General features: G+C 45.6%; 3 protein-coding genes across 7 annotated transcripts in view; 1 reads left to right on the top strand and 2 right to left on the bottom strand.

Annotated features, from left to right (window-relative positions):
- LOC144390310 (dual specificity calcium/calmodulin-dependent 3',5'-cyclic nucleotide phosphodiesterase 1C-like) overlaps window positions 1-13,094 on the top strand; it is a 442,515-nt gene that overhangs the window by 224,172 nt on the left and 205,249 nt on the right. The window lies entirely within an intron of this gene.
- LOC120813551 (protein NLRC3-like) overlaps window positions 1-13,094 on the bottom strand; it is a 238,354-nt gene that overhangs the window by 180,379 nt on the left and 44,881 nt on the right. The window contains exon 9 of one of the 2 annotated variants that reach the window (XR_013454320.1): window positions 11,749-13,045. The exons of the other annotated variant lie outside the window; for it this stretch is intronic. The gene's annotated coding sequence lies outside the window, so the exon portion shown is untranslated. Of the gene's footprint in view, window positions 1-11,748; window positions 13,046-13,094 lie in introns of those variants that run through there. 2 annotated transcript variants of the gene reach the window in all.
- Window positions 65-9,459, bottom strand: LOC120815230 (collagen alpha-1(XXI) chain-like). Of its 4 annotated transcripts, XM_078096805.1 has the most exons (12): window positions 9,315-9,382; window positions 6,675-6,747; window positions 6,443-6,526; window positions 5,079-5,196; window positions 4,789-4,925; window positions 4,424-4,543; window positions 3,398-3,514; window positions 2,984-3,170; window positions 2,318-2,483; window positions 2,021-2,240; window positions 1,190-1,363; window positions 565-886 (listed from the first exon to the last, which is right to left on the bottom strand). In XM_078096805.1, exons 4-12 carry the CDS (start codon window positions 5,155-5,157, stop codon window positions 635-637), a joined length of 1,452 nt encoding a protein of 483 aa, XP_077952931.1. In that variant the 5' UTR covers window positions 5,158-5,196; window positions 6,443-6,526; window positions 6,675-6,747; window positions 9,315-9,382; the 3' UTR covers window positions 565-634. The 4 variants fall into 4 exon arrangements, with proteins under 4 accessions (XP_077952930.1, XP_077952931.1, XP_077952928.1 ...); XM_078096804.1 differs by lacking the exons at window positions 6,443-6,526; window positions 6,675-6,747; window positions 9,315-9,382 and adding exons at window positions 65-136; window positions 6,305-6,334 and having other exon boundaries at window positions 809-886; XM_078096802.1 differs by lacking the exons at window positions 6,675-6,747; window positions 9,315-9,382 and having other exon boundaries at window positions 571-886; window positions 6,305-6,444.

The raw sequence follows: 13,094 nt of genomic DNA, 5'->3' as shown, positions 1-13,094 counted from the left end.
CCAGCCTTCATAAGAACACATTCATATTCCTCCCCGTATCATTATTAATGAGCTCTTCTCGTTTTCTTTATCCAGCATGTCAGTAATTTGCAGAAGGAGAACAGAGGACAGACACTGCACTTACCCTTTCATCGTCCTGCATGAGACAGAGGACAAGAGAAAAAAGTGATTCTCATTATCATCATTGTAGCCTCTCACACGCAGATACATGCAGAAGTACACAATGTGACCTTTACAGGGCAGATTACAGTGGATAAGAACGCATTCATCTCTTGATCTGTGGCGCTCTGGTTCCCCTCCAGCAGGATACAGGGACAGCTCGTCACTGTCCACTCCTTAGCTGGTCTCACTTCAGCGGCTGCGTCCTCACGAGGACCGAAGATCACCTTCTCTATCTGCATGTTATACATTTTTGTTATGAGGCTTTTACTGTCAAGGCAACGGGGGCAGTGGAGGTAAAGTACCCCCTCAGGACAGACCGTCCCGTTTCAGGGCCGCTCTGTTCGGCCTATGCGGCCGTTGGAGGACCAGACCAGATCTACCGTGAAGGCTGGGAAAACGTCCTTCTTCAGAGGACATTCGGTTATGGCGTCATGGAAGGACAAATGCCTTTGGTGGGCGTGAACTTGACTGACTAATGAGCCACGAGGGTCACATGACTTCCATCAGTCACGACTGTGAGACAGCTGTGTGCTGTGTGGACCGTGTGGCTCTGGATTGGACGCCGGCAGGTGGGTGAGGACCGCTGCAAGGCCGTGTGCTGCACACCGAGGGGCCTACATGTGGTGGGAGGTGATAGTTGTCTCACCACAGAGTAGATCTCACACGCCGTTTCTCTCTCGCTCTGATGAGGGTCACAGTACAGACGAAGCTTCTGAATCTCCACCTGAATAAAAAGACAAGTGGTCAGAAAAATGGAAATGTGGTTTGGGTAAGAAGTAGTGGATTATTAATGAAATGACTTCATTATTATGAGAGCCAAACAGATGAGCTACAGAAGGACAAATAAGAGATTTCACCTATTTCATCACAGACTAGTCAGTTATTCACTTTGTATAATATTATCTAATTTCCTCAGTTTAAATGTTGCTTGATACACCTGAATCCGTCCCTCTGATTGACTCCTCCGTGAGTCAGACACACGTGTCCCGTGCACTTTGAGTCAAAACGTTGGCTCGTTTGTACTCACGGCCACAGGGAGGTCGGTTCCCCGTCTCTTAGCAACCTGGGTCTCCCCATTTATGTAGATGGGCTCCACCGGCTCCAGCAGTTCTTCCTGGATCAGCAGATCGTCCAGGAAACTGCTGACCTGACGTGGTCTCACCAGGACTTTGAGCTGATGCCACTTTCCGTCATAAAGAGTCTGAGATGAGGCACAGATATTTCATAAATACATTATTTCTTAAGGTCCTCTCAAGTACAACAAATCCTTAACTGGGAGTCATTTCATCTGAAGACTGAAAGGAGCTGAGACATAATATGCTGGGATACCTGGCTTAACAAGACCCTTCAAAATCATACGCGCTACGTCCAAAATACTGTACATTTTGAAGTAATACATTAGAATAATTTGAGTGATTTAGACGATCGGGTTTGATTCATGCATCAAACAGACCGTATAATACAGCACGACTCATAATACATACTGATTGAAGGATCCTACCACAATGCTGCCACAGTGTTTGGGCTTTCCTCTTTTAGTTCCTATTTCCCTGCCTTGTGTTCCTGGCTTAACTTCCCTTGCTGGAGGAACTGTAGCTTTCTTCCTTCCTCCTCCAGCTCTGACTGGAGAGGGAACCACAGCTTCATCACAGGCTTCTGCTGCCCAAAGGTCACGTATGTGACGAATGAATATTCGGGGAAGACGTAATATATTACTACATTTTGTCAGAGGACCGTTGACATAAAATAAAAAAATGACATGCAACGGATATTACAATACTTTATTACTTCATCGTTCAGTAACATGTTTTGTGTTTCTGGTATTTTGTCGTATTTATAAACTCCACCCGACACCAACCTGGACGCCTCTGAAGGTGACTCTCTGCTCCTCTGCAGTTAAGCTAGTGGTGGTAAAGACGACACTTTTGTCCTTTCCACTCAGTGTCACTGCGACCTGTATCTCCTTATCCTTGGACAGCACCCTCCAAAGGTCAAAGGTCAGCCGGCTAGAAGTCCCCTTTAGACGCAGGGTGGCTATGAACACGTAGGAAGGAGGGAGGCCTTCTGGGAAGATGTCCCTGGTACGAGGAAGAGGTCGACATACTAAATACACACAACAGTTGATGGAGTAAACTGATAGATTTGTAAATTCTACCTGGTGTCCTCAGTAATGTCGGTGGAGGCCGTCAGAGCGTAAGCGGCCTCCGAAATCAAAGAGCCAGGGATCTTCTTGGCCTTCTTCTGAATGTTCATGCCCAGCAGCAGCTCAAAGCCTTTCTCATCCCGAGAGGCCACCGGGATTCGTGTTGGACAAACAGACTCTAGAAAGAAGAGAGGTCATTCGGTCAGCTACGCAAACCTCACGCCAAAGCCTGAGCTCAACCCATGACGCAAACATGGAACGTCCAGGGAAAGCAAGAAGATGAAGCCCTTATTGATGTCAAGTCCTGCTTCTCCTACATGGGGACACAATGTCTGCAGCTACTCTCTGCTTCCCTCTGCTCTTCCCTCAAGTCAGTGAGAACTTAGAACATATTGACCTAATGCAAGCGGACGAGGTACATGATTAAGTGCTTGTTAAAGGAATTAACACACGCATAGTAATGTAGTGTAATGGGAAGTGGGAGGAACTACCAGGTACCCAGCGCTCCTCAAGTCCCTTATGACTAAACTCATTGACTCAACTTCAACCTGCATGATGGAATGTATCTGTCAAGTCACATCGAGGTTATTGTTTGAAGAAAGGCGTGAACTTGTAACACAGAGAATTGAGAAGAGTCCTTATAGACATGTCAAGTACAGAGAGGGACTAGATATCAACCTTCACAGAGCTTCTGCTCCATGGAACCTTGAATGAGGTCAATGGTGGTGTAATCTTCGGCGTATAGGACATAGGCAGATGACGGCCTGTTGGCGATGGATACCAGCTCTGAGGTGGTGATCTCACTGCCGACTCCAACAGCAAACACTGTAATGCCCTGAGCTCGGGCCTCCACACTGGCATCCACCTAAGGAGACACAGGCAGCAGTGAATGGTGGAGAGGCTTCCATTTAGACCGTAGAGTGGATGCTGGAAAAACAGTGCCAGAGATGTAATATTAATAATATTACAGCTTTCCCCAACATGCTGGGAGCTGCTCCCTCCTTGAGGTTCCATGGCTTACAAATATGGGTCACCCAAATAACCATGACTTGGTTTCACTGAGGCACCTGAACGCAGCAATGGGACATTTACCACGTCGTCCTGAGATTTGCCATCAGTGACCACGACGGCAATGCGATTTTTGACCTGCCTGGCTCTGTTGGAGGAGGCGAAGACGTGGTCCACGGCAAACTTGATGGCCCTGCCAGTCTGGGAGACAGTCAGAGAACAGTGAGGACCTGGTAGAACCGACGGAAAAACCCACAACGCTGTGAGGGATTGTGTGTGTGTGTAAACTGGTATGCTCACCGGTTCCCACCCATTGACAGCTGCATCACATCAGAGTACAAATACAATTATAAGGACACAAAAATGCTTTTAAAAGTCTCCGTAGGAACAGCACAACCTGTAAACAAGTGCTTGTGGTATCGCTGTGTGGTGCACCTGTGGTGACTGAATGTTTGCACCCTTTGACCTGCTCGAGTGGAGTCGCTCCTTTTTAGAATGTTTTACAAGTAGCTCGCTGTCCGTCTTCTGCATGCGAGGCCCCGATCAACCCGGGGAGGCAATTGTTGCAGCTACCAGCTCATTGAGGACATATGCACATATATTGCGTCAAGTGTCAAATATCAATTGAAATAAGTAGTATTATTCATTGTCATGAAATGTTTTAATTATATTAATCATCTAAATGTAATAATTGCATTTTTTAAAGCCATTGTGATATTTTTCATACAATTATATACTATGTAAATCTTTCCATTCCCCAAAGAGCCAGAAATTGTACCATTTTGCCACCAGGTCCAAATTTGCTTCAAAGCCGCGTACTTCTCCTCAGGACTCGACCTCATAAGTCGCAACGAATGTGCGAATTATTTAATTATTTAAACAATTAATAATTGTTTTGATAATAAAACGGTTTCACAGTCCATGAACACTGTCCAGCTGTGGTTTTTCCTTTCTTATCCCTTAGTGTGATTTATTCATCAGCCCTTAAACAATGTGTCAAATCTGTTTTTATCCAGAAGACTGGAGCCCAACACTTCCTGATTGTAGAATATTCTTCTAACACCTGCATGCAGATGGGCACAGAGGTGCAGAGAGAGCATGCTGTCCTGCCTGTGTGTTTCCTCCCAGGTAGCTGATGCTCTGTATGGCCTGGATGAGCTTCGCTCCGCTCTGGTGTTGCCCCAGAGGAATCTCCATTCGAGGCGTGTCACTGTACTGGATCACAGCCACCTGCAGCAGACACAAACAAACCCGATATTGCTCCGAGGCGCTGGGAACGCGACCACGACGGAGCAATGGAATGTTTTTATCCATCAAAGCTAACAACCGAAACAGAATGACAGTGTTCCTGATTCGACAGGAGAAGACAATCCATTGAGCAACCGTAAGCAAACTGAGAGTTAAAGGAAGGTTACCGCTAAATGTTAATTGCAATAACAATCTTGTCACAAGGTTTTCCACATGGTTTAAATGACCTGTGTGTAGTGGGAGCTGACGTCAAACCGCCTGGTGATGTTGATGAGCCACTGCTTGGCCGTGTCAAAGTCAGAGAAGCCGACACTCCATGAGCCATCGACAATATAGACCAGGTCATTGACAGCTGTGCTACAGCCTACACACACACACACACACACACACACACACACACACACACACACACATACACAGTGTAATCAAAGACACATCTTAACAATGCAGGGACAGATGATCAACATTTCAGACTCAAGAGTTGAGTGTCTAACGCGTAATAATAAGTGAACTCTACCTGCTCGGACATTGTCCTCCTCTGCAGCTTCAAGGGGGACCAGCAGCAATATCGCACTCCACAGTGACCACAGCAACATCACTGCATAGGACAGCCGTCTACCTTGGTCCAGTCCAACCTTGCAAAAAACAAGAATTTCAAAAATGGCCTTAAGACGTTTTATTCCGCCCCCATGAGGCTGACCTTTCCAACTGACCAAACCTTTCATTGATAATGTCTTTGACCAATGGTCAAAATAAAATACAATCACTTCAAATGAGTCCTTTAGCAGACTCCCCCTGCCAGCCGGCTCCTGGCTAATATCCAGTCACAGGACAACTCGGGCGCCCCCGAGAACAGGAGGTCGGTGCCCACGTCTTCTCAGAGACCTGGCCGGTTAGTTAAATATATTAAATATGGTTATTGCTGTGCACTGACTGTCTCAGACTCGTTTGGTCTGCAGAACATTTGAAAGCTGCTTGTTTTAAACCTCATAGCAAACCTCACCTCAGTGACTCCACCACTTGCTACAAGTCTGTTGAGTTGTGTGGAAGTAAGCGTACAACGGTCACACTGGAAGTGGTACACATGAAATGGGCTCAGACCATGTTGCTACGTGGATTTGAATGGAAATGTCCCTTCTACGCCAACACTTGTGGATACCCAACCTAACCTATGTAAAACTGTACCCTGTTGTTCGGTTAGACAAAACAAGGTACTCTGCTTGTGTCAAGTTATTCTTCATGACAATAGAGATGTGATAAACTGTCTCTGCTCTGACCCGACTGAGAGGTATTGATAGTTAGAGAGGGAGGGGGGGGCCAGGCCCCCATCAGGAGTGCGTTGACACTAGAGGACAAACAATAGTAGGCAGTCGTCCATTGGCTCCAGCTCTCCCTTTGGTTCTCCAACATGTCCTGGGCGGGTCTGGGCTTGTCTCTCAGCCACCTGGCTCTGTCCCACAGGGAGGTCTGCAGGGTCTGCTGGAGTTATGAAGAACTACACATTTTTCCCCAGATATTTCTCGTGGCCTTACATTTTTGTTAGACTTCCTGTATTTTAAATTACAGTTGGTTTCTTGCCTTTTAAAATCATCAAGTGCGTTTGATAATGAAATAGCATGAAAAATGGTAAAAAACGTTCAGTGGCTTGGAAGGCTCTCCTTCAGCGCCGGTCTAGTTCCTAGTGCCGGTTAGAGTCCTAGCTAGGCTAACGTTATCCTGGAAGGGTATAGCCAGTCAGCTTACCGTAGGGGGGGTCATAGACACGAAAAGAGGGTCACTTCTTTTCTCTCCTACATACAACGGTCAGTTCATACGGCCATGACCCCGATAGGACTTGCCAAGCCAAGTCGGCCTATATCTGGTATCTCCATCGATTGTCACCTTCTTAGTCTTGATGACACATCCCAACGCCTGGCTCTCCGAAAAGTTGCAAAGACCCAGATGGTCGGTGGTGCTGAGACGGGCCTGGGCAAGGAGGCAGAGGAGACAGTTAGCGGCAGGCGACGCTAGAGAGCACCTCCCTCTCCATGAAAGTGGCCACTCCCTTTGTTCTGTAGAACTAATGAATACGCTGCGTTGAAGCTTTGACTTGTCGCATTTAATATAGGAATACCTTGTAAAAGCCTTTTCCAAGCTTCCATATTGTGCCACGCAACGTATGGTCAGCAGCGTAGTGCGTTTTCTCCCTGTGTTCATTTTGAAGCACAAACATGGTTCCACAGACCACAAGGTTAGGCCGGAAAATACCAACGTGAGCACTATGCTGGGATGGGAAACGGAAAATATAAGCAATGCAGAGAGGGCTGCAGTGTCTGGCAAAGGCTTTAAAGACAGGGGAGGATCAGTCAGCTGAAGAGAGAACAGCCACCACAACCTTTCTGTGACAGTCTCCTCCCAGCTCGCTCTCTCTCTCTAGAGTCACATTACACCAAGCTGCTTCTATTTCTGAATTCATTTGTTTCCTCCAAAACAATTAGTTAACAGTATAAAGCAAACGTCTCAATGGGAAAAGACTGCAGTTGAAATAATACAAAACCTGTTGAGAATGGTTTCCTGCTTATAAGTGCATTAAGAAACTAAATAAATGAATTTATGAATGATATCAGGTAATGTTGGTGACCACTGCCTAGATGTGGTGAATAAATCTATAACACCAACTATCTTTGTCATTGTAGTGTCTAAATGCACAGTCAACCTGCTCCCTCACAAATTGCATGTGGCTAAGATGGGCTTTAAACAGGTGAACAGTGAGGCCCCCACAGGGCCGAACTGCAGCCTGTGTGCACGACTGAGGGACCATATGTGCTCAAAATGGGATGATTGAATGGACCCCTACTGGGTTTTATGTGTTTTAAGGACGTGTTGGAAGATGATTGACAGTGACTCGGTTTCCATCCACTTGTTACTGCCCCTAAAATTCAAATAAAGCTGTGAAGAAATCTTCCACATGTATGTTTCTATCCCTCCAGTACCGTCATGCAATTATTTGCAGTAGGTCCTTTGAGATGAGCCATTTTAATCCACCACTATTTGAGATGACATGAGCAGAGCACAAACCTCAGTGGATGTTGAAGTCACATGATCAGTTCCTTTGACTCTCTACCTCAGCCAAGCGTTATTTCTGAGTCCATATCATTTTCTCTCGGGTCTTTTCCATGCGTGTGTGTCGCAGGTGGATGGAAACACACTTTGTGTCTTTGGTTGAGTAGCATTTAGCATTTAGCTCGCCCTCTGAATTGGCCCCAATGACACACTCTAAAACTATAAACCGTGTGTGAGAAATGGACGTGGTTGTCGTGGCGTGTTTGTGGTTTTCTTCTTCTTCTTGACTTCTTTAGGTCTCAGTGCAACACACCGTCCTCCAAGTGTCACATGAGAGCTTGGAAAACAGAACTTGTGCTCCTGAAAAGTCACATGTCCTCTGGTTGGTATCCAGTGTCTCCTACAGGTGTTTGTTGCAGGACAGATGGGTCCCAGTGTGAGAGGAGAACATGGTGTAAAGCAGCAGGAGGCCCAAAGAACAACACTGAGACAACACAGGAGAACCTTTTCTACAAATGTCTCCAGCAGGATCCTTCCTTTGATCCATCTCCACGTCCTCTCCTCAGCGCCCCACTCTTTCATTTTAAAGCAGGCTGCTTTTCTAAATACACACAGTGGGGATCTGCAGGTAGTGAACCCAAGTTCTTCCAAACCACAAGTGCAGCACAGCAACCACATCCAGCATCCCCGCTGGCTGCAGCACCACACAGCGTTCCTCCTGCACACATGTTGGTGGGATTGCTCAACGCCTTTGCTGGCTTCACAGAACAAAGAGGACTAAACATTTATTCCTCACATGTATTTCTGACTGACGCCTGAGAAGATCCTTTGGTCCTTGTGGTGCATTAGAAGATGTACGGTCCGTCAGGATATTACTGTGTGATCGTAGTCAAATTGAGTCCAATACCTTTTCAAAAGATCCGTGTTGTTGCAGGTTGAAGCTTGTTTACTGTCATTTACACCGTTCTTTAGATGATGCTGTGATTTCACAACTTGTATTTGTCACAGATGACAGTTTGAAGGGTGAGTGAAATGTTCTGTCCTTAAACCGTGTGACGATATGCACGTAACATGTTGACGCACATCACCTATAACTGATGCTAGAGGGGTAAGAAGTGGCTCCATCGTACTTTCTGTCTGTATTCCATTCATTTCATCAAGCTCAGAATGACAAAGTACATCCTGTACACATGCGACATCCTATTGGCCAGACAGAACTATGCGTCCTGTAGCAAAAACAGGTCCACTTCTAACATCGTCTCCATCCTCTCCAACTAGTTCAGTCGTTGAACAGTTATTTCAGACTACACACTTAAGGAACAGCAGAGCTTGAAAATGGCAAAACACACAGAGAGACACTGAGGCAGACAACTCGCTGACCCATAATCACAGGCCCTATACTGTATATTTAGCCTTCTCTTTGTGCTGATGGACAGTCACTGGTGGACAGACCAATGGCGCGCTGACATGAAGTCCAGAACAGGCTACTAAACACATACATGTCACACGCGTCATACACGTCATACATGCAGCAGCATGTCAATCAAACAACAACCGACGTAACAAGTGTCCAAACTCTGTATTAGCCATATAACTTTGATACTGACGAGCCTGAGATGTTATTTTGTGCTGGATACATGCGTACAGTTTATATAACATCTAGGTCTTCACAGCAGCACATACAGTGAAGTAAAGGATGGCAAAGCCTTACCTTCCTCTGTCAGCCCGCAGCAGCAACCGTGAGGGAGAGTGAGGAGGGTGAAGTCCTGCCTCTGGTTGGCAGTGGGAGGGGTGGGAGGCTCCAGCCAAGCATTACAAATGGTGGAGGGGACGCCACTGAGAGTAGCACCTCATGTGGACGCACACGTCCAATGTGTGGGCGGAGCACAGCGTTGAAATGCAAAAGGCTTTTAAAGAGTTTTCAGCCTTTTCGATCACTGTTCACTTGAGCCCTTTAATTATCCCAACACACAGGAATAGTAGTCACATGGTCAGGTGGCACTGCAGGAGTTTAACTAACGCGGCGACACCCGACAGAGCATTTGTCGCACACGTTGGACCTCTGACACACTCCAGGATGAAGCCTTGACTGAAACACCAGCGTTTGCAGTGACAGGTGAGATGGTCCTGCCTGCACGTAGAACACGCTTCAACTAAATGAAACTTCTCTGCATCGTCTAACCAGCGGAAAGGATGTTCACAGCTCCATATTGTCTTCTATTGTTTGTATCTTCTGCTGAGGGACTTCATTCAGGCAATGAACTGTCATGAGCCTGGTCACCATCCTGGTAAATTGGGAGAATTATGGAGGCGTTATTTTACAAATGTCTTCTTGACAAACTAATCTCAAGAGAAGACACAAAATGATGAAGGTGTCCTACCAGCAAGAGTCGTGTGTTTCTTATGTGTGAGATATGTTCTTCGTACAGCACTTGCTCCTCCAGATGTTCTCGTTCCATCATTTGTCTCAATGACGTGTGAGCACAGGGACAAGGCGCCCCCTGCTGGAGCTGCTCAAATTGTACTTGTAACGTCACTCATCTATAGCAAATTGTAAATTGGCTTATTTGAGGAAATTGCACTTTCTTGTTTCTTGTTCTCCTGAGTTTGTACCCTATGGTTGAATGCACTTATTGTACGTCGCTTTGGATAAAAGCTTCCGCTAAAAGACATGTAATGTAATGTAATGTAATGTGGAGGTGACCAGTAGGAGCTGATCCAGCGCCCCCACACCTCCCCCAAGGACAGAGATGTTTGTCACCTTAGACTATATAACTTGAAGACTTGTACATGTCAACTCTGCAAGCGTTTAATGAACGTCATGTTCAATGATTTTACCGGCGTTGAGTGAAACGTTTTCTAACAATGGTGGAGCAAATCCATCAAAGTTCTTGCACATTCGTCACTTGTGCCTGGTATCAAAACGAAGAGGAAAGTTGGTTGATTCTTTCAACTTTTAGATGACGCAAGCAGGAAGTCCCCCGTAGGACAGACCGTCCCATCTCAGAGGCCGCTCGGTTCAGCCTACGCAATTGTTGGAGGACCAGACCAGGTAGACCAGAAGACTGCTGAAGGCTGCAGGCTACAAGGATGCAGCCTTTGAGACACACACACTTATCTTTCTGTTTGTCTCCACCCTGATGACCTCACAAAGGTCCTCTAGCTCCACCTTGTGGTCGCACTGCAGGTTTAAACACACACACGGCGGTCATGCGTCACGGGGGGTTCTCATAAACAGCCCTGGCAACAGGCGGATGCTAGCGTGCATCGCCATGGTAACCACTTTACTGGTGAGAGTGAGAGATGTAAGAAGTAGAAGCAGAATGAGCTTCTTGTCGGTCAGGTGAGCAGCAGAGGGGCTGTTCATCAGCTTCAGGTGTTGATGGAACAAACAACAACAAGGTCACTAGAGGATCAACAATGAGACGACCCCCCAAACAGGACTGGTTTCTCCCTCTGGATCTCTGACTGGTTTCCCACCAGTTGTCTTCATCTAGAGTCACCACCACTACTGGAGAGAGGACACCTCTGCACATTATGTTTGGTCCATCAGACCTGTTATCTGTCTCCTACATTATCAACATCAACATTTGTTTGAATTAATCACACAATAAAGTGCAGCACCTTTTAGAAATCTGACATTTCTTCATTCATCTGGACTTTATTTAAATAATCTTTTGGGTTTTTTTAAAAACGTGATTTTCTTTTTTTAACTTTTATGTTTTTAATCTTTTGGTCAGTAAATCTAATGTATATTTACATGTTTTTGTGTATGTTTTATTTTTTTATTTGGATTAAAGTATAATCCACCTTTACCTGTTTGGTTTAAATCACCATGTGAGGTTCATGTGCAGCATTCTGACTGAGATGTTGCTTCATATTTATTTCATGACAAACTCAACGATTGTTGTGAGTCTATTTTATTTGATGTTGCGATGAAGAATTCACTGACACATTCAGATTCCTGTGGATTTGAAGCTTGGGAGAACTTCCTTAAATAGACGCTGTGAGGTCAAAGGTCGTCACGTTTGGTTAAAGGTTGAGAGAGAAAAGAGGGAGAGTCGTGTGAAAGCACTTGTTCCTGTTTGTGTTCAGTACGACATCAACAAGTTATTATCACAAAGAAATGAACATGAACGTCTCTGTTGGTGTTATTTGGTCTTTATTATATTCACACTGTGATACGTGTTGGGAATATGAATCATGTTTACTGGTTTAATCCCATCGCTGACGTCCCCCTGCTGGCCCGGACCAGTCACTGCACCACATGTTGTTTCCAATAAAAGTCATTTATTCACATTACAAACATACAATTATATTCCTGTGAAGCCAAAGTAACACATGGAGGCACTAAACGTTGTACTATTATATACTAACGGTAATAAAAACACAAGTACCTGATATTATCTGTCATTAAACCTTCTTCAGAGGTTTGCTGAAGCTTTCAAAAGCTTTTTGTTCACAACAAACCTGATTACGTGGAATTAGATTTCACACCAACAATCCTTGAAAAAGCAACGCCTTGATTTTATTAGAATGAATGCTAATGAAGCCCACACACAGATAAGGACAATTTATCATCAGAGACATTTGTCTTATATGGGGGGACAGATGAAAGACGTCTTATAAAATGTCTTCTTGAACACATAAAGATTAAGATTAAAGCCTAATTAGGAGCCAATATCTAAATGATCATCTATTGATTGAAGGAGCACAGCAGCATTAAGCTGAGCTCTTTCACACTTCCATCTGAGTCCCAGAGAGCTGTGGACCCCCCAGAGTCCAGACCAGCTCAGGTACCCCTCACCTGCTCCACCTGCATCTACACCCACATGAACCACCATCAGCTGTACAGACTGAACTATGTGGTGAGCAGAGAGGAAGGTTCTCCACCAGGAGGAGACTCTCCCTCCTACAGAGGACACAGAGACACTGAGGAACCAGAACCAGACCAGGACCCAAACCCAGGATAAAGAGGTTCAGTGAATGTGGTGCTGAAGGTGTGGAGGTGGATCAGTGTGTCAGAGGAGACTCTGTAGAAGGACAGAGAGCCAGCAGGACCGTCCACATACACTGCTACTCTACCAGAGGAGGAGGAGGTGATGTGTGTTGCTGTCTTATTGTGACGGACATAGTAACCTTCATCAGAGCATCGCAGACTCCAGGACTGATCATTCAATCCAAACCAACAGTCATCACTGTCTCCTTTCCTCCTGATTCCTCTGTAACTCACTGATACATTAACGTATCCGCTCCACTCGACCTCCCAGTAACAGCGACCAGTCAGACCAGTTCTACACAGCAGCTGAGGCCTGAAGTCAAATCTGTCTGGATGATCAGGATATGACTGATCCTCCTCCACACGTGTCACCTTCCTGTTGTTGTCAGACAGTTTGAGGTGTTTGTTTACTGTGTTTGTGTCGATTGTGAGTTGACAGGAATCTGATGAGAGAACAAGACACAATACAGCTGCAGTTATTAATCATGTGTT

Source organism: Gasterosteus aculeatus, chromosome 21 (assembly GCF_964276395.1).
Source record: "Gasterosteus aculeatus chromosome 21, fGasAcu3.hap1.1, whole genome shotgun sequence".
NCBI lineage: Eukaryota > Metazoa > Chordata > Actinopteri > Perciformes > Gasterosteidae > Gasterosteus > Gasterosteus aculeatus.
This window is presented reverse-complemented; position numbering and strand designations above follow the sequence as displayed.